At 40.7% G+C, this 18,814-nt stretch overlaps 2 protein-coding genes and 1 non-coding gene across 6 annotated transcripts in view; 2 read left to right on the top strand and 1 right to left on the bottom strand.

Annotated features, from left to right (window-relative positions):
• Positions 1 to 171: 171 nt before the first annotated feature.
• Positions 172 to 4,485, top strand: RPS3A (ribosomal protein S3A). The gene is made up of 6 exons (XM_072861183.1): positions 172 to 323; positions 1,203 to 1,306; positions 2,593 to 2,780; positions 2,930 to 3,138; positions 3,744 to 3,853; positions 4,323 to 4,485. The coding sequence occupies exons 1-6, from the start codon at positions 262 to 264 to the stop codon at positions 4,442 to 4,444; spliced, it is 795 nt and encodes a 264-aa protein (XP_072717284.1). The 5' UTR covers positions 172 to 261; the 3' UTR covers positions 4,445 to 4,485.
• LOC140652580 (small nucleolar RNA SNORD73) lies at positions 4,088 to 4,157 on the top strand. Its single transcript, XR_012042865.1, has one exon. It is a non-coding gene; the product is annotated as a small nucleolar RNA SNORD73 (small nucleolar RNA).
• A 2,604-nt stretch (positions 4,486 to 7,089) lies between the features above and the next one.
• Positions 7,090 to 18,814, bottom strand: part of SH3D19 (SH3 domain containing 19) — a 91,605-nt gene continuing 79,880 nt past the window's right edge. For 3 of the 4 annotated variants that reach the window (XM_072861179.1, XM_072861180.1, XM_072861182.1), the window contains exons 13-20: positions 18,159 to 18,231; positions 17,714 to 17,844; positions 15,248 to 15,306; positions 13,364 to 13,551; positions 13,051 to 13,103; positions 12,352 to 12,538; positions 11,299 to 11,396; positions 7,090 to 10,421 (exon numbers count right to left, since the gene is read on the bottom strand). In XM_072861179.1, coding sequence (XP_072717280.1) covers positions 10,305 to 10,421; positions 11,299 to 11,396; positions 12,352 to 12,538; positions 13,051 to 13,103; positions 13,364 to 13,551; positions 15,248 to 15,306; positions 17,714 to 17,844; positions 18,159 to 18,231 — 906 coding nt within the window. In that variant the 3' untranslated portion in view covers positions 7,090 to 10,304. The remainder of the gene's footprint in view (positions 10,422 to 11,298; positions 11,397 to 12,351; positions 12,539 to 13,050; positions 13,104 to 13,363; positions 13,552 to 15,247; positions 15,307 to 17,713; positions 17,845 to 18,158; positions 18,232 to 18,814) is intronic. The other variant, XM_072861181.1, reaches the window with a different exon arrangement.

Raw genomic sequence — 18,814 nt, 5'->3', positions numbered from 1 at the left:
CCCGCTCGGACGCGACGCTCGCGCCGAGATCCCGCGGCGGGGCGGAGCGGGGGCGGAGCGGCAGCGGCCCCCCTCCTCCCCCCGCGCCGTTGGTTCCGTCCCGCTGTGGTACGTCCCAGGGGCCGCCCGCCCCCTCCCGGCGAGACGCGGCCCCGTTCTCGCGAGAGAGCTGCCGCCGCCCGCAGTTCTCGCGCGAGCCCCACTCTCGTAAAATCTCGCGCGAGCGGCCGGTGCCGCCCTTTTCGTCGGCAGGGCGGGACCATGGCGGTCGGCAAGAACAAGCGCCTCACCAAGGGCGGCAAGAAGGGCGCCAAGAAGAAAGTGTAAGGGCGGCCGGGAGAGGAGCAGACGGGGCTCGGGGGCGCTGGGCGGGGCGCCGCGGTGGCAGGATGCCGTGGATGCGGGGCGGATGGCGCCGGCCGGCAGCCGGCCGCTGCCGTCATGGCGGCGGCCGGGCGCGGGCCTCGCCTGGACGCGGGTCGGGCTGCGTGGCGGCGGGAGGGGCGGGCCGCGGGGAGAGCCGGGGCCGCGGGGAGGCGGCGGTGTCCGCTGCCGCAGAGCGAGCGCGGGTCCCGGCCGAGCCGGGCTTCCCGCAGCCCCGCCATGTGCCCTCTGCCCCCGGCGCCGGGTCAGGCCTCGGCGTGGGGAGCGCTCCGCGGCCGTGCGGCGTGTGGGAGGGCAGGGCCGGGCCGGGCCCGCGCCCGGCTCCGGCCCTGGCTGTAACGCTGCGACTGGGGGCGCAGGCCGTGTGGGGCTGGCGCAGCTTGCCGGCTGTCGAAGCGGGGCTCTCGGGTGGTGCTGGTGCACGCTTCGTTGTCTCTGGTGCGTTTTCGCTGCAGAAGTCGAGGAGTGCGGTGGGGTCTTCCTGGGGAAGTTAAAGCGCACTGCTTGTATCGCTCCAGAGCGGTAGCCGGAACTGTAGCGCTGTTAGGGTGTTTTTGTCGTCTTAGCTTTATGATGTTTCTGCAGTTGATTGCCGTCTTTCTGAAATACGTTGAAATGAATGCCTGCCTCACTGTAATCGGTAATGCTAGCTGTCTGTATGCACATACTTACACACCTGTCCACGTTAAACTTGAAAGCACAAAACGTTGACGTTTGCATTTCCTTTTCGCAAAGCATATGGGGAGGAAGGTCTTACCGCAGCCCGGTTTAATCTGAGAAAATCAGTAAAAAATATTTTCTGCTTTATTTAAATTAAGGGTTGATCCTTTCTCCAAAAAGGACTGGTATGATGTCAAAGCACCAGCAATGTTTAATATCCGAAACATCGGGAAGACGCTTGTCACCAGGACTCAAGGAACTAGTGAGTAGTGGGGTTTTATGCAGTAGAGGGAAATGTATGTCCCATGTGCTAGCTCCAAATGAGACCCGAATAAAGAACGGCTGACAAATAGGTTTTGCTCATAATATTATGAACCTGGAAGTTCATAATAAAAAGTTTAAAAAAGTTTAAAAAGGAAGTTTTTTTAAAAAAGAGCCGCCTCTAACTTAATTGCTTGATTTGAGTGAGTTTTCTTAAGTTGACAGACTTGTTTAAACCCATGAGCTTAGTTGCAGGGAAGTTAATGCGGTGTGGTCCTTGTTTACACAAGAGTACCAAACCATGGATATGATACAGAAGGACATGCCTTGAAGTTTCTAATGAACTGCTGTTGTGGTAACCTGACAAATTTGAGGAAAGCTACGAATTAAGGAGTCATTCTTATTATCAGAGATGGAGATGAGGGGACTGTGGTCATAACACGATCATGAAGACCATTGCCTTAGGAGGGACTGAAATTTGAAACTTTTAGGTAAAGAGAGATCTCTGAGAGCCAGAATTGCTAACTTAAAGGGAGTGTATGTAGCTGTATCACTGAATGGTAAAGGTTTTTTATATGATGAATCACTGAACAGTAAAGGTTTTTTACCACTAAATGGTAAAAGTTTCTTTATATAAAGGTTTTTCCTATATATATAGGAAAAGGAAGCCTCTATTAGGAATGCAGGGTGATCTGGATAGAGGTAGCTATTTTTTTAAGGCTAGCTGTGTAGAATGGCTAAATAGTTGCATTATACTATTCTGGTTGCACTTATAGTTATGAAGATGATCGTTATTTTGAACTGTATACATGTGAAACAAGTAAAATAAGGGTCACTGTGAACCAGGTATGAGTCAGCCAGTGTTAAAATGGTTGTTAGAGGTAGAGCTGTGAAATGACTGCACTTAAGTGTTTGTTACTGCTTTATCTCAGCTGAGCACATGTGGCTTTTTATGTTTAGCTTTTCATTATTGTTCATAATTTCTAAATACTTAATAACCCCTTCCACTTTTAAAAAAGTTATATATGCTGACATCTGCAGTGTACTGGTATTTGTGTTCAGCATCTGATATAATTCTCTTAAAAAGATTCCTCACAAAGTTAACAAAATACAGTATTTGGTTCTGTGAGTTGATTTGATCTTGTTCAAGATACATATAAACTTCAGAGCTGTGAAGCTAGTGGCATCACCTGCTATTAGAAAACATCAAATGGAAGTTCAGTATGTGATTTGAATAATACTTTTCTAATGTTAACAACAGGTGTTTTATTTTGTTTCATAATACAGAAATTGCCTCTGATGGACTGAAGGGTCGTGTATTTGAAGTGAGTCTGGCTGATCTGCAGAACGATGAGGTTGCGTTCCGTAAATTTAAACTGATAACTGAGGACGTTCAGGGCAAAAACTGTCTGACCAACTTCCATGGAATGGACCTCACCCGGGATAAAATGTGCTCCATGGTCAAGAAATGGCAGGTGTGTAAAGAACAAGGTCTGCGTTGTTGCTAGTGCCTTTAGGAAAGGCGGTAACTGCTGATGCATTGTAAAGCTATGTTTGAAGTGGCATCAGCAGATAATGAATGGTAGGTGCGTGGTTTTGAGAAACGTGTCCCTTTCTTTTTTAGACAATGATCGAAGCCCATGTAGATGTCAAAACCACTGATGGTTACCTGCTGCGCCTCTTCTGCGTGGGTTTTACAAAGAAGCGTAATAACCAAATCCGCAAGACTTCGTATGCTCAGCATCAGCAGGTTCGACAGATTCGCAAGAAGATGATGGAAATCATGACCCGAGAGGTCCAAACCAACGATCTGAAGGAAGTTGTCAATAAGCTGTAAGCTTTGGCTGTATTTTCTTTTTTCTCCCCTACAGTTTAAATAGTGGCTTGTTGGTCAGTTGTTGCTGAGTACTTGGGGAATGCGGGTGCTTCGTGTACTGTTTGGCAGAGACCAGGCAAGGTGCTTCTCGTGTTGAAAAGCTAACGTGCTGTTTTGTTCGAATACTCTCTTAGTCTCTGCATCATCTTTGACTCCCATCAACCATCATGTTCGCATAAATGTAAAATCAGGCTCTCCAGAGACTTTTGACTCATGTTTCTACAGACTAAAACTGTAATTCTGATCAGTTGGGGCTGTGAATGTTCTGGGTTCTTCTGATAGAAGGAAGTTTTCCAAAGTGGGGTGTTTGCTTCCAAAATTTTGGTTGCAGATTTGCTCTCAAAATGAGCGCCCTTGCCCTATATCCCTTCCAACACTGCAAGGAAAATGTCTTAGAACTAAACAGACCTGAAGAAAATTGTCAAGAGTGTGAAGGTAGTAATGATGATGCAAACTTCTATAGAATTATGTGTTCCTAAGAATTTTTTAAGCCTGTGTTCCTGATGAAGAAGCAGGCATACTTTTTAACATTCTGATACTGATGTGCTCTCTGATTTCTCAGGATCCCAGACAGCATTGGCAAAGACATAGAGAAGGCGTGTCAGTCCATTTACCCTCTTCACGATGTCTATGTCCGCAAGGTTAAGATGCTGAAGAAGCCCAAGTTTGAATGTAAGTCAATTACTGCAAACATTTAGTGTTCTTAGAGGAGGATGTGGGAAGCCATTACTTTAAAATGCATTTGCTTTTGGATAAAGATGTTAAAGCAGCATGATAAGCTTAAGTAGCTGTAATAGTTTAAAAGGCTTGTCCTTCTAGTCCGACAAAGTGGTGATCGTTCAGTTTGGAGCTGTTTTGAATTCTTGCCTGAAACTGCTGCTGAATGTTTAAAGGCTTTGGCTTGGGAATGAATGATGACAAAATGTTTCGGTCCCAGATGACATGGAATGATTCTATTTTCCCATTTTCTGACATTCCCGTATAATGCAGTAGTACATTCTTGACTTACCTCTCTTTAAAAAAAAGTTTAATTTGCAATTTCATTATGCAGCACTTATTTCACTATGATGAGCAATTCAGTAATTTAAAACTGTTTTAAATAGGTATATCTCTCGCTATTTATAATACTTCTTCTTTTTAGTGGGCAAGCTGATGGAACTGCATGGTGAAGGTGGTGGTGCTGGAAAACCTTCTGGGGATGAGGCAGGCACTAAAGTAGAGCGAGCTGATGGATATGAGCCGCCCGTGCAAGAGTCTGTCTGAAACTAAAAATTGATTGAAAATAAAAGTTTTAATATACAGAACTAATGTTTGGTTGCCTGTATTACTACTGGACGATATTGGTACTGGATATGTGACTTGGTTTTTAATAAGGTAAACCTATTGCCTTGGTTTAAAAAGAAAGGAAAAAAATACTTGTTTTGGAGATCTGTTTTTCATGATTGGTGCTGTGAGATGGGGGGAAAAAGGTGGTTTGTCCTTTTTGAAAGGTGCTATTGGAAAGTACAATACCATTTGTTGTACAATACGGAAAGTACAATACTGATTCTGTATGTTGGTTTTTCCCAGTAATTTTGGTCCTCACAAAAGAAATCTTGTGGAACGTGTGCAGAGGTGGTAGCTTCTGTTATACTGGTGAAAAATGCTTCAAAGAGGAGTGTTGTACAGGGCAAATGAGGTGCCACAGTGGGAAACCTACCGTTTCGGAATTTTTTATTATAAGGAAGCTTTAGGGGCTTGTCAGACTACTTACTTGAGAAATTCCTATGTGTATGTTTAAGCTTCTTGGTGGCAATTTATTTGATACGGCCTCTCATGGGATAATTTGGTCTCTTGATACTTAAAAGGTGTTAAAAGATCTTTAAGTTGTAATTTTGATTATGGAAGCAGTGTTAGTTTTGAGCAATGTAGAAACGCAGAATATGCTCAAGAGCAGGGTTGTATGTAGTTTTTTAACCTCTATCAGAACTGAGGGGTAACTGTGATCACAGTTGAAAAACCTGTGGAATTTCGGGGAAAAAATTCTACTGTAGAAAGGCAATGGTCTATGTTCTGAAAGTAGAGCACACTTAAGTGATTTACTGAGTAATTTTTAAGAGTGCTTTTTGCATTATCTGATAGCGTTTTTGCTTGTTGTTCAGCTTATGCTGGCTTAAAAATCGAAGAGTGTGTTTTTCTGGCTAAAACAAGGATTGTTTTGCACTATCATCATATTTTGTTGAGAATTGGCCAACAAACCTAAACTTTGTGCTATTAAATTGTTGGTAAGTTTGTGATTTAAAACCTGAGAACAAAATGGTACTGACCTGTTTGGGGAGGTCTCTGAGATAATAGTGGCTCTTGCAGTCATCTGTGAAATAACTTAGGACAAGAAATGGCGGAAAGTAATGAAATGGTACTGTTGCAACTAAGGTACTAGGGGAAAAGTAGAGCGATGCTACCCATGAGGGCTGTACTCTTCAATTTCAGGGATTTTTCACCTTTTCCTGGTTGATAATTCTGGTCTGGAGAAAACAAAATGAATATGAAAAAGGATGTTTTCTAATTCATTTAAAAGACTGCAGGTGATGTGATTTCATGTTGTGATTCCAAGTTAGTATTTTAATATGGGGGATGATATTTAGAACAGCCTGTGGCTTATTATTCAGGAAACCATCTTCATTGGATTGTAAATATAGGCCCACTTGTTCTGCTTTTTCCAGTTTGTGTAGCGAGCGCTCAAAACTTTTCATGATGCTGAAACAGGAGAAAGGAATAGTGCTGCTAGGTCTTCCGCTTTGCTCTTTTCATCTCTGCTGTTGAGGCAAGTGTCATTCTCCTCCAGGAGTCCCAGTCATATTTTTCAAGCCATGAATTGCAACAACTGCCCCTTCAGTTCTCTAACAAAAATGAAAATTTTTCACTGGAGTTAGAAAAACAAACCATGATTGGCTGAAAATCCTTGAACCTACTATAGTAAGTTTTAATGCAGGTGTTACATATATATATGTATATATTCAAGCCCTGCATTACAGTAACATCTGTCAGAGCTTTCTAGTAATAGATGTATGTTGGCTGTATTTTCTCTGCTTAGCAATAGTTCCATCAAACAAATCCTAAGGGACTGCAGCTGGCCTGTACTCTCTGTAAACTAGGAGAGTTAGAAATCCTAAGGCATCACTTCTGAAAACTTGTGTGTCTTTTATTCTGTTACTTTTTCCTTCAGCTGTATGTCTGAGGAGTACATGTTGCAAAAAGGGTAGTGCAAGAACATTTTGGGAAAGAACAAGAACTTGCTTTTTTCAGTTTTTCAAAAATTGTTCTACTCTTTCATGCTGTTCTGGTTTTGGGGGTTGTTTGTTTATTTTTTTGGAAGAGTAGACTGCTGGCATTAGCACACAGGGGCTCTGGGTAAACATATGCTTTATAAAATTATTTCAGATGGAGAAAAGTAAGCAGGAGGGAGAATTTTCTGCATCCTCTGTGTTCTCCGTACAAAAAATCAGCTGAAAAATCATGGTGTATGAATAGCAGCAATCAGCAGAGCACACTTCAAGTATGGGTGGAATTGCTAATCCATCAGCTCAGGCTCAGCCTGTGTCTTAGTCACAGGTAATCTTGCCACAGCAAGAGTTAGAGCATCACCATCTTGTGTGCTACCCTGTGATGATGGCTGGTTGCTGCAGGTACCAGATGTCATAGATTCTGCAGGTGGCAAGTGTGAAATGTACCTGAGTCTGAAGGCTTGAATCAACTGTGTTAAAGCCATCAGGATTCTCTGAGGGGTTTGGACTACTCGAAAAGGATGCAATATTGTTGTGTTATTCGTTTGGGGGTGGTTTGTGTTTTTGCTGTAGGGTTATATATAAGCAGAATGAGATCCATAAGAGCTCAGCTCTCCACAGCATAAGACAATAAAAACTACCATCATGACTTAATTATAAAAATTTTATTGGTTAAATACATTCTTAATTTACAGAGGTACCAAATGTTTTGATAAATGAGGCTTTTATTATCATACTAATGTATGGGGGTCTAGCCGAATGTCAAGGTTACAGCTGAAATTTGCTACTATATTGCAGTTAGGATTTGTGCTCCACCTCTTTTTTTTTTTTTGCAGATTATGTACTGTACACCTTAGGAATTTTATGTTATGATCTGTATGCAGTTTCATGATGATATTAGGCATCAAGTCTTAAGAAAATCCCTTCCTGTAAAAGCCAAGCATCTAACTTGTTTCAGTTTTCATAAATACACTTTATTTTAGCTGCCTGCAGTAATGCAAGCAGCCTTTAGATGGCACTCTTTGCACTGAATATAAGGCTTTCCTGCTCTTCCTGCCCTGCATAATAGGGAGGAGATGATTAAAATAAAGCAGAGTGGTCTTATCTACTGACAGGCACTGACTTTAAACATTCAGTGGAAGTTACAAAAACAACTGGTCAATACACAGTTATAAAAACGAGGAAGAGGAAATTGAAAAAAAATATTAAAAAATCAGTTCTACTTTTGAGACTTGTATCAAAATCTTAGAAAACTGCCAGACAAACAGTAAGTAAACATCATACACTTAAACCTCATCCACCACCACAATGATACAGTATGTCTTTGGAGGACCTGGGTATTCTGTTTGTTGGTGTGGGCTTTGCTTGGTTCTGCTGTTCTCCCCCTGCTGTGCATGCTGGAGGTTCAGGAATTGTGGTGGCACAGGTCATGGCAGAAGAAGCCTGTTTTAATAGGGTGATTCACTGAAAGTTTATGGTTGAAAAGTCTTGAGTGGGCTTGCAGGAGCCAGGAAATGTTATCTATCTATATATTTTTTTCCTTGGATTCCTCTAGAAGGAGATGGCTGTTTTATTGGAATAAACAAGAACCTTTGGCATCCCCTGGCAGGAGATCTTGGAAACTGGGAAGGGTTGTCCTTGGAGGTGGACTTACATTAAAGTTTGATTCCACAGGAGTTCCGGATAGGCTTGTTGGGGATGGCAAAACTGAATAATAGCTGTATAAATTGATGTGTTTCTACCTTTCTACAATAGCACATGATTTATAATTGGTTTTATAACGTTAATCCTCTTAATGAATGTAGAAATTCAGTTCTTGGCTCATTAAAACTGTGTGTGATCTTCATCCCTCAGTTGTGTGAATGGTATTGGTGCAGTGTAAATAGACAACACTTCACGTTCATGAAGCTTCTAGAGGAAAAAAAAAATGGAGGGCTAATGCCTGTGTCTATATTTGCAAGTACTGTGCCATAACGGTGACTCTGCAGAGCGAAACGGCGCTGAGGACTTCAGGGCTGTGCTGCAGGTTCCTCAGGCTTGCTTCAGGCAAGTGCCAGTCTGCTACTGAGAACGGACACCCATTCCCTGCTGCAGGGGAGTCCTTCAGCTCAGTTTTGGCTGTAAGCTTGCTTCTGCCTGCTGTGATGGTAAGCAAAGTGCAGTGCATGGGGAGGGGAGGGCTACCCTCACCAGCTTGCTTAGACACCATTGAGATACACCCCGACCTTTTGTAGCAGTAGCTATTTGTAGCCGTAATACTTGGACCTCGTATCGATAAAGTTGTAAGTAGACACGTGGCTGAGTCAAAACTATCTCAAGGTCAGTCATGATGATTCTAGTTTCCAGTCTCCATCTGCCACTCAACTGTTGGCCCTTTTGCAACCTGAACTTCCAGACCCACAAAGACAAATCTTGTAAGGATATCTGGATACCTAGTGACCTGCATCTCTCTAAAGTAATGACTCATGCTAACAGCTTAGTGGTTCCTTTTTGTTATATAGTACAAAAGGGATGGAATACTGTCAGCAGTGAAAGAGCTAACTGCAGCATATTTTTTTCTATTCCAGTCTGATGAAGCTAGCAGTTAATCAAGATGCATTTAATTATTTTGTCAGAACCCAAGTGTTGCAAAAAGGAATTTACTACGAGAAGTTCCTATAATGTGAAGCTACCTCAATCATGCCTGTCTTAGTTTGTTGTTCAGGTCACACTGCTGCTTTTTACTAAATGCTTTTGTTAGAGCTTCTTGAAGTAACCTCTTGCCAGGCATGTTTTCCTTAAGGGCTTGACAGACCATTTATAATGATGCTCAGTATAGTTGGTATGTGGTAACAAACTGAAAACTAATCCCATGTCTGCTGAAAGCTAAAACCAAGGCTGTATAATATCCTTCATGTTAAGGATAGGAATAGTGTTACTGAAGTATGTTCCAGTGCTTGAGTGACAAATGAAATGCAGACTGAGTGAAGACTGGCTTTCCACTTACATGAAGGGGGTGGAGAGGCAAATAGTTGGAATAGTGCAACTACTGCATGGATGGGATCTGAGAAAGCTCAGTAAATGCTGTCCGTCACAACTAACTTCAGCTGGGAAAGAGGGGTACAATGGTGTTCGAAGAACAGTCGAAAAATCTAAACCCATACCTGGAAAGGATTTGGGGGGGAAGGGAGGAAGGTCTAAGATAATTCATACCGATTTGAACATTATTCATTAAGAGGCAAAATACTTAAGTTTTACTTTTGTGATCTTCCTGTATGAGCAGCTTGGGCTAAGAACAGAAGAATACTACACAGGGATTCGCTTCTGAGTTTTCCCTCTTAACAGTATTAGATTTGATATTTTTCTACTATGAAACATCAGTTATCTTCCTTATCCTCTAAGTCATAAAAGTGGATTCTACTGCTAATGTGGAAGTCAAGCAGTAATGAAACCTGAATATTGAACTTGATCTACATACTGAGTGCTGTAATTACATCTTAAAGAATTTTTTAAATTTGGATTTAAAAAAGTTTTTAAAGAAGCCCAAAGAACCTTACTTTATGCAGACTTTGTGCATGATAAATGTAATACCAGATAGTAAACATACTAGAACGCTATTTAAGTTAAAAGGGTGTTGCACCATAGTATTTCCCTAGTTGGAAACCACTAAAAATCCTGCTTGTATTTGCTCTCAGAGCATTCATGAAGCATTACTACATACACTGTCACAAAAGACTAACATTTTCTTATTTGACTAGTATGACTGTCTAGAAAAAGTAGTGCAAAACATTGATAGTCAAAACACGTTGATGTCTTTGCTGTGCCTTTAGGGTAGAAAACATTCTCTCCCACATGCAGGGAGTACAAAGAGAAGCAACACTTCATGGTGTTTTTAAAATCTGAACAAAGTTCTTGGGAAATATCCCAGACTTTCCTTGTATCTCTCCACTCATCCAGTCCTCATCTACAGATTCCAGCTCTGTTATTGTATCACCTGCCTGTAAGAGAAGGAGTAACATAAGCCAGTACAGTTTACTGTGCAATGTTAATGCATGCATAGCTAATGTTATTCAGAAGCAATTAGTATCAATCAAACAGAAGAGAAGTAGGATGTGGCCAGTCTCTTCTGTTGGTTACATCTCTTCAAGATTGTTTGCCAAAACCAGCTGAAGCTTCTCTTAAATCACCGCCTTCCAGAAGGAAAAAATAGCACTGCTGGATAACTTCTTGCGTTTAAGCTCTCCAGGTAGGTAGGTACATTGGAGAGCTGGCTCACAGGCCCCCTGCCTTACCTGTTACTTGTGTGTGTTTCCCTGCTCTGTTATGAGGGTCTCTGTTCTTCAAATACTTCAAAGCCTTTTTTTAGAATTTAGTCCCAATGTTTTCCAGCATTTGCAAACTTTCTTCTTTCCTTTAGAAACTTTCCCAAAAAGGAAAGCAAGCACCTAAGTAGCTCAGTGCAGCCATTTAAAATAAACTGCAGCTCCTGTATTTGATCCTTGTTCCTGTTTTCATTGTCCCATGCCACACCCTTCATCTGAAGTACTGTCATGACCCTGTCCTTTCTTTCAGTACCTCAGTTCCCCTTTTCTGCTTGAAAGAATCATCTATCTTTTCAGCATTGCAAGCTGCTAATGCTGAAACTAATTATTTTGCTAGCTTTAGAAAGAGAAAATAGTGTGTTCCAGCTGATAAACACAATTTGGGGCCTGCTGTGAGAGTCTGCTGTTTCTCAGAAACTTGCTTTTTGAGGACACAGTTACCTAAATCATGACTTTGAATCTATAAGGGCACACTGTTTCTTGTTCATGCTTCTTAATATTATCTGGGCATCCAGCAAGTATTTCATTTCTCCCCTTACCAAGAGGTACTTACTTTGAAGGAAAGCTCATCTTCATTTTCTCCATGAAAATCATAAAGAGCTTTGGCTTTTCCTTTCTTCCCTCCTAGTGACTGTGGCAGCTCTACCCTGGCTGCAGAATGTGGACAAGACAAGTTACTTGGATTGGAGAGAAATAAATCTCTGTTTCTAGAGAAGTTTCCTGTCATTCTTCTGTTTTCTCCTCACTAGTGTGCTACAGGGTGTCCAGATGTTATTACTACTGCTACTTAACAAATTCACTGTCCTAATGGAATAAAAACCTCTACTGACACCAGTTCACTTTACAGTACTAACACATTCTCATGGTTCTGCTTCTAAGAGGACTAAATTTAAAGTTCACTTAATTGAACTTTCCAGTGGCAATATCTAATAAAAGCTGTCTTCCCTCTTTGCACTTGGAGATGAAGCAGCACTTGGTATGTGCTATTTGCCAGTTAGGTGGAATTTATTTCCTGTCAACTTTCACTCATGGCTTTACTTGCAAAAACTATAGGGGGAAAAAAAAGTGATTGTGTCCTCTGCAAAGGTTTTGACTGTATTCATTTGGGGACCAAACAGAAGCTCAAGGAGAGCAAGCAGCGTTCATTCCTTGCTTCACCAAGGGCATTACAATAGTACTGTGCCAAGATGCAGCAGTTGTTGTTTACAGCTCTACCAGCTCTTTGGCTGTGCTGCAGTGTTTCTCTTCAGCTAAGGGAGAACCTGGCTCCCCCTCATCTTTTGTACCCCTGAATTCCTACTAAAGGCTCCTACTAATTTAGTAACTAGTACTAAAATTCCTACTAATGGTTCTGTTTTGCCTATGCCCAAACCACACTTTAAACTGACCCAGAATCTGTATCACTGCCCAGATTACTTACGGACTAGAGCATTATATTGCCATTATTAGAGAGGGTGGTTCAATGCTTAGTTTAGCTGTAGGATATTAAGGACTGTGGTGGTGTGTGGCTTGTTGACGCAATGGAATAGTTGAGTTCTCCCAGAACTCTGTCATGACTGTCACAACCCGAGGAATAATGAATTACCATCTAGTAGGAGCACGGTACCTGAGCAGGTCTGAACAAAAACTGCTGGGAAAATCCCTTCCTTTTCATTCAGTCTTCCTCTATACCACTCTGAATCTACTTGCTCCAGTATTTGGATGCAGTCTCCCTTTCTAAAGGATAAATCGTCTTTGGTTTCTGCTGTAAAATCATGAAGTGCTTCACACCACTCTACTGAGCGTCTGTTGTTCTAGTCAAGTGAACAGAAGAAATGTATTAATTTTAGAAGCGTTAATGGAGCTCATAAGCTGATGGATACTGGTGAAAGCAGCTGAACAGAACACGGGTGTCCTGACTTTCTCTCATACAACAGTGTCGCTGCAGATGTAGACTAGAATGGCATTTCAGCAATTACCACAGAATTTCATCTAGGCTCAGACGCATTCCTTTTTATCATTGGCAGCAGGGGACAGGATTAATAAATTCAAAATTAGACCACTGCAGCAATACTTAAAATAGAGCTAACAAGAATTTGCTTAAGCACAAAGGATAAAAATTTACTTATGTTAATTTACCAGAAGCTATGAATTCAATCAGTTTATGCCAACTGTCAGAATTCAAGATGTGACTGCAGCATAGTGTGCTGTGGGAGTACATTCAGGTTTAAAGTTGTGCAGCTAATCTGACATTACAATAGAAAGTCTATATAAATCTATGGAACCACTACATAAATTCTGTCCCTCACCTATAAAATTTTATTACCTGAGGAAGGGAAGAAGAAACCTCCACTTTGTTCTTCAGTGCTGCTCCTGTACCTAAGTAAAGGACAACTTAGAATAGCAGCAATGACTATTCAAAACGTTACTAACCATAGAGATTTTAGATATTCAAAGTGATTATTAAGAATAACTTCTTAAGAATTCCTACTATTCCTTTTGATTTTTCTTATCTGTCTTTTCTCCCTTTCTGCCTCTTTCCAACATTCATTGTCCTTTTGGACTTTTCTCCTATATGCTGCCTATATACACGCAGTACAAAACCATGTTCTTGAAGATTTTTGCAAACGTATTCCTACCTGTTCCAGGCAGATCTTCAATTACTTCCACAAAGTTCAAGGGGAAAATTCCAGATGTGCCTCTGAGCTCTCCTTTGGCCCACTCTTCATTTACATATTCTTTAAGGATAATAGTTTCACCTTCTGAAAAACTGAGCTCATCTTTCTGATCTCCAATATATTCAAATCGTGCTATACATCTTGGGCCTCTGCACGAACAGAAGAGAAACTTATTTTGCTTATTTATTATTATTGTTCACTTAATAATAGCACAGCATTGTGCAAAATATGGATTGATATCTTTAATTAAAATGACGAAAGAATGCACTGAAGACAGAACAGGTGGAAAATTGGGGTCTAGCCCTGGTTCTTATTTCTGCTTTCTGAGGAGGATGAGTACGGAGTCTGGAGAAGCTGGACGCAACTTCTGCATCCCAGTTCCTGGCTGTTATGGTATTTTGCATAAGACCCCATTTCTCTTCCAAACAACAAAAATATCACTTTGTTTCTGCGCTACCTGTCCCATTTTATATTTTTGCCCATATCCAAGTAAGTGTCCTGCTATGCTTTTGTTAAGTGTTTGATGTTTTTTTGAGCTAGCATCCAATTTAGATGGAGTCAAACATGGGTGGGGGGGTGGGTGTTGTGTACTTGTCCCAAATACATGGAGGTTTCATAGGGGGAAGCTAGTTTTTATCTACTTTGACAAACTTTATTCTGTAAAATATAACCCAGGCATGATGAAATAAATTAACTATCCAAGAAAGAAACATCAATGCATCTGATAAATTTTACATAATTCGGTATAATACTGAAAAAATAAATTCATTTTTTCCTCACTTAAATAGATTTAATAATTTCATAAACGATTAAAATAAATTTAAGAAATGAAGAAGATTTTTGATTTATCAGAAATACTATGCTACAAAAAGTGATAATAGGCTTTCATTCTTTGTATAGCATCATAGCATACAACCAGTGTAAGAAACTTGATTCCCACCCCGGTCCCCCACTCGTATCTTTGCAAAAGCTTCAGGACAGAGCTAACACTTTCTGTTTCTTTCTTAGTTGCAGAAGCAGCTTTTAAAAAATAAAGTTTCGGTTAAGACAAGCCAAGCTCTATCTGAAGAACAAACTGAACGATCTCATTGAGACTAGTTCCTGCCTCTGCCTGAATTTGCTTTAATTGCTGCAATGAATGATTATGAAATCCAGTAAATCATCGAGTAAAAATAGCAGGAAAAGTTGCTCCTTTCCCACAAATCTTAGTACAAGTTGTTTGCAAATCAGAAATGAAAGTGCTTGAAGTACATTTGATAATTTGAACTGGGGAACTTTAGAGTCACCTCTATAGTTATACTCTTCAAGGTTAGACAGATTTCTCTTCTTAAAGTACAGCTATGTTCTGTCCTATTTTATCTTGTTCTTCCAAATGAGTAGGAGCCCTACCATGCTACATCTTATGAGGATACTGGAAGAAAGTATCAAGGCCAGGAGCAAAGAGAGGAGAGTGCAACGCTGCTGAAGTTAATCAGATTGGTTCACAGTTTCTGTAACCAATTTTCATGAAAAATTATGGGAAATGCTCTTCTAATACAGCTCGTAAGAGGAAGGAAAGTGAGTGAAGGGGACTATATCTATATAAACATTTATTATAAAGATAAAGTGATCTACCAATTTTTTGAAGCCATGAAGTGAGGTTTTAGGCTTTTTTTACCTGAATATGACTCTTATTAAAACATCATAAACTTTCAGTTTTGAGAGCTTAATTTTTAAAATACATTTTGGTGAAGAAACTGTTAACCATATTAACCTCAACGCAGATAACACCTGCTTCAAAGTTATCGTTCGTTTTACTTCCTAGTAAATCAACATGAGAAAGAAAATAAGATTTATCTGACTCACTTAACACATTGTGATGAACAGGGTGTTTTCTTCCTGTTGCCTTCTTCTGGAACATCAATCTAATAACACAACAAAATAAGTAAAATCTTCTATTTCAAGCCCATGGCAACGTAACTACAATAAACTTGGAACTGGCTAAAATAATCTGGTTTTCAGCTAAGCATCAGCTCCAGTTATGACCTCCATGTGACGCTCTATAGTCACTGGCATGCTATGATATATGGGCATATTAATGTAGATTTTGGTTTTGTATGCCTGATTTCTCATTTTTCAATCTCATGCAAACAAGGAGCACTATTTAATGTTTTCTGTTATGAAGCTGGTTTACTGTTTCTACTTGTGGCATGATTGATTGACAGAATATGGGACTGGATGCTACTGCATGTTGCATTTAGCTCCCAACTTTCAATTGGTAATTGCTCTCTATTATTTACTAGCACAATATGCCACAATAGACAAAATTATTGTTTACACGTATTCTTTCTGGGCTTTGGTAGCTAGCTGTCCTCCAAACAAAAACACATCTCATAAATCTCACTTGAATTGGAGAAATATAATTTAGAAAATCAATACATGGATATATCAAACAGACAGTATTCTCGTCCTTTATCATAAGAGGACTTTGACTGTATTTTTGGTGTGACACGAAGGATGATCTGTGAGATGTACAAGACTACAAACCTGGAGACCCTGGTGAGGAGCTTTGGGTTACAGCTCACTATAGCATGAGCCAGTTACCATACAAATCAACAAGACTGTTTCATTAGCTTCTGTGAAGGACTGGAGGAAATCATGCTGCCTTTTAGGACAAATAATCTTTGCAGTGCTCTTGCTAGAGGAGCTGCTATCTGTGGTGCTCTGAAGGTTCTATGGGAAGTAATAACCATGTATTATTGTTAGGTGTCCAGACCTAAGCTACTACCCAGCTCAATATTGTAAAACACACTATAGCGTATTGTATAGAGACCTTGTATCAAGACCAAATCTGACATGAATGAACAGGAGAATTCACTCAGTAAATCAGCCTCATGTACTGCACTCTTTTTCCTTTTTTTTTTTTTTTAATTTTGCTGAAACAAAAGTTTTTTTGCATTCAAAGGGCAACCACCTTTTACAACTAAAACAGAAATTTGAAACACATCTTCCCTAGCTTTTATGAAGTTGTATCTATCTGTATCCGTGCTGAATTTGACCCCAAATACTCATTCCACTGCTTTAACATAAAATCTTTTCTCTATTAGCCATCAGTAGTAACAAGAGCTTTTAAATCAAACTGTTGGTCTGTGTAGAAGCAGCTAATCAATTTAGCTAAAAATTCTTTCTTGTGAAATCGAATTGAGCATGGTCTTAAAGGTCTTTTCCAACCTATACGATTCTGTGATTCTGTGATGGTTCCATTATTACTAACCCTGAGTTCATTACTAACCCTTCATCACTTCTCAAATCTCAAATTTTTCTCCACTAACACCATTACAAACTAAACAGACACCCTACACTCTCTGATGGTTACCAAATACTTGGTATTGTCCATGTAGCAGCATTGCTCATCTCTGCCAGTTGCCCCAGCTCGACACAGACACTTACTGTCTTTAATGCCCAGCCATACACCTTCACTGCATCCTGGTGTCAGTTCCTCTGTGTCTGTATGGCTGGTGTGGATAGCCCAATAGCCCCTTCTACTGTCACAAAATGGACTTCAATCTCAGACTCAGGCTTGCAATAGATTTGACCCAGCTTTTGATGCAGTGAACCATACTGTATCTCTTTTAAAGATGGGGCACTCAATTAATTGCTACTGGGCTCCAAAACAGCACCTGTCTCTTGCCTGCCGTTTACTGTCAAATGTCACATTCAGTAACAGGATTGCTTTAAGCTGCTCATTTGCAACAACACAATCTCCTTGCACTATGCCAGCACAACCATTTGTGCAGCCACTTAGTAAGCCACTTAGGCAAATTGATCCAGCTGGAAAAAAAATATTCTAGGAAGAAAAAAACCCATGTTTTGTTGGGCCCAACTGCTGCCCTGACCTAGTTCACTACATGGCTATAAAAGTCGTGATTCCAGCAGAGTTCAAGGGACAAGAAAATGAGAGAAGCTGGGGGGAGGCACAAAAAGCAACCAGCTCACTGAGTGTTGATTCTTGCATTCAGCTGTGAAAAATAATCTGCTCTGCAGACCCTGAGAAACTACCCAGGTTAACAACAAGAATCTGGTAAGGGCCGTGATTTTCTCACTTGGCTTCAAATTAACAGCAAAATAATCCCCACAACACAAGTTGGTTGTGCCAAATCAAGCATCTTTCTAATACCATACAAACAAGCTGATATGTATTCTGTGCTGTCAGAGGGAAAAGAGATTATCTAAATACAGAATAGAGTTAAACACACAGGAGCTACAGTAAAATAGAACCAGAAAACAAATGCAATAGGATCTTATGCAGCAATGTATACAAAGCCTACGTACAACTACTTTAACAAAGCTGGCAGGAAATATCCCTGTGCGATTCCCACATTTTCCTCTGTACCACTCTGTATCAATTTTCTCCAAAAGACAAACAGTGTCTCCAGAATGAAGGTCCAAGTCATCAGCATGCTCTGTAAGACAGCATCATTTCAGTTAGCGGTAGTTGTCACTCTCACTGATTGTCTCTAAGGAAAACCTTCTTAATATAAATACCACAGACAAAACCAGAATGAGTTTTTAAAAAGTCTTAATTATACTTGGTAAACCAGTTAGCTTTAACTAAAAGACTGGCCCAACTATAGCTAAACCAATGGATTTGCAGAACTCTACATGCAGACCTTGCAGGCTGAGCTTCCTCATCATTTTTAAGCTCTAATTCCTAAGAAAACTCCCATTTGAAAGTCTTGGAGTAAAACAAGCTTCCAGAATATTCACATTTACTTACCTGCAGGAAAATCATGCAGGACTACAGCATGAGGTGCACTTGTGTCGGAAACTTTTGGAGCGTGGTTTGAATCCTGACAACAACAAATAAATCCAAGTAGTTTATAAATCATGGAAGATACTAACAGAGATTCTGCTACGTACTCTGAAAGTAATTTTCTGGCTTTGGACACAACGTTGTTCTGGTATCAGAGAACCACCTTTGGAGGCAACGGTTAGTGTTGGTCACACAGCTATGGGCCTGAATTCCATATGCCTTTTGCCAGTGTAAACCAGAATGCATTTCACCAAAATCTACTTTTGAGCCAGTAAAAGGAAGGGAAGGCATGTAACTTTCCAAAGTATAGACAAAGCCTTAGCTACCTCTGTGGGTCAGAAATCTGGAGCATTGATAGCAACTCTCATTGCAAGGGTTGTGGCCAAATTTTGCACTGCTGCTTGGTACTGCGTGCTGCCAGGTACTCTTCCCTGCTCGGAGAGAACACCCCAGCCCAACTCGACCCAGCACACTCAGCAGGGGCAGCACATCTGCCGACTGCCAAGCATTTTAGAGGGACGAGGAAGCCACTAGGCCTTTGCTTACAGGAAGATAACGCTGAGGGGGAATGACAATTTTGTTGTGGGATCTTTATGAAGAAAAATTATATTAAAAATGCT

Source organism: Ciconia boyciana, chromosome 5 (assembly GCF_034638445.1).
Source record: "Ciconia boyciana chromosome 5, ASM3463844v1, whole genome shotgun sequence".
Classification (NCBI taxonomy): Eukaryota; Metazoa; Chordata; class Aves; order Ciconiiformes; family Ciconiidae; genus Ciconia; species Ciconia boyciana.
This window is presented reverse-complemented; position numbering and strand designations above follow the sequence as displayed.

What these genes read in the sequence shown, in the direction of transcription:
- RPS3A (XM_072861183.1), top strand. Translation starts at nt 262, where the DNA reads ATGGCGGTCGGCAAGAACAAGCGCCTCACCAAGGGCGGCAAGAAGGGC. An exon ending in CACCAGGACTCAAGGAACTA is followed by an intron (nt 1,307 to 2,592) that starts GTGAGTAGTGGG and finishes TTCATAATACAG; the next exon opens with AAATTGCCTCTGATGGACTG. An exon ending in GAAGAAGCCCAAGTTTGAAT is followed by an intron (nt 3,854 to 4,322) that starts GTAAGTCAATTA and finishes TCTTCTTTTTAG; the next exon opens with TGGGCAAGCTGATGGAACTG.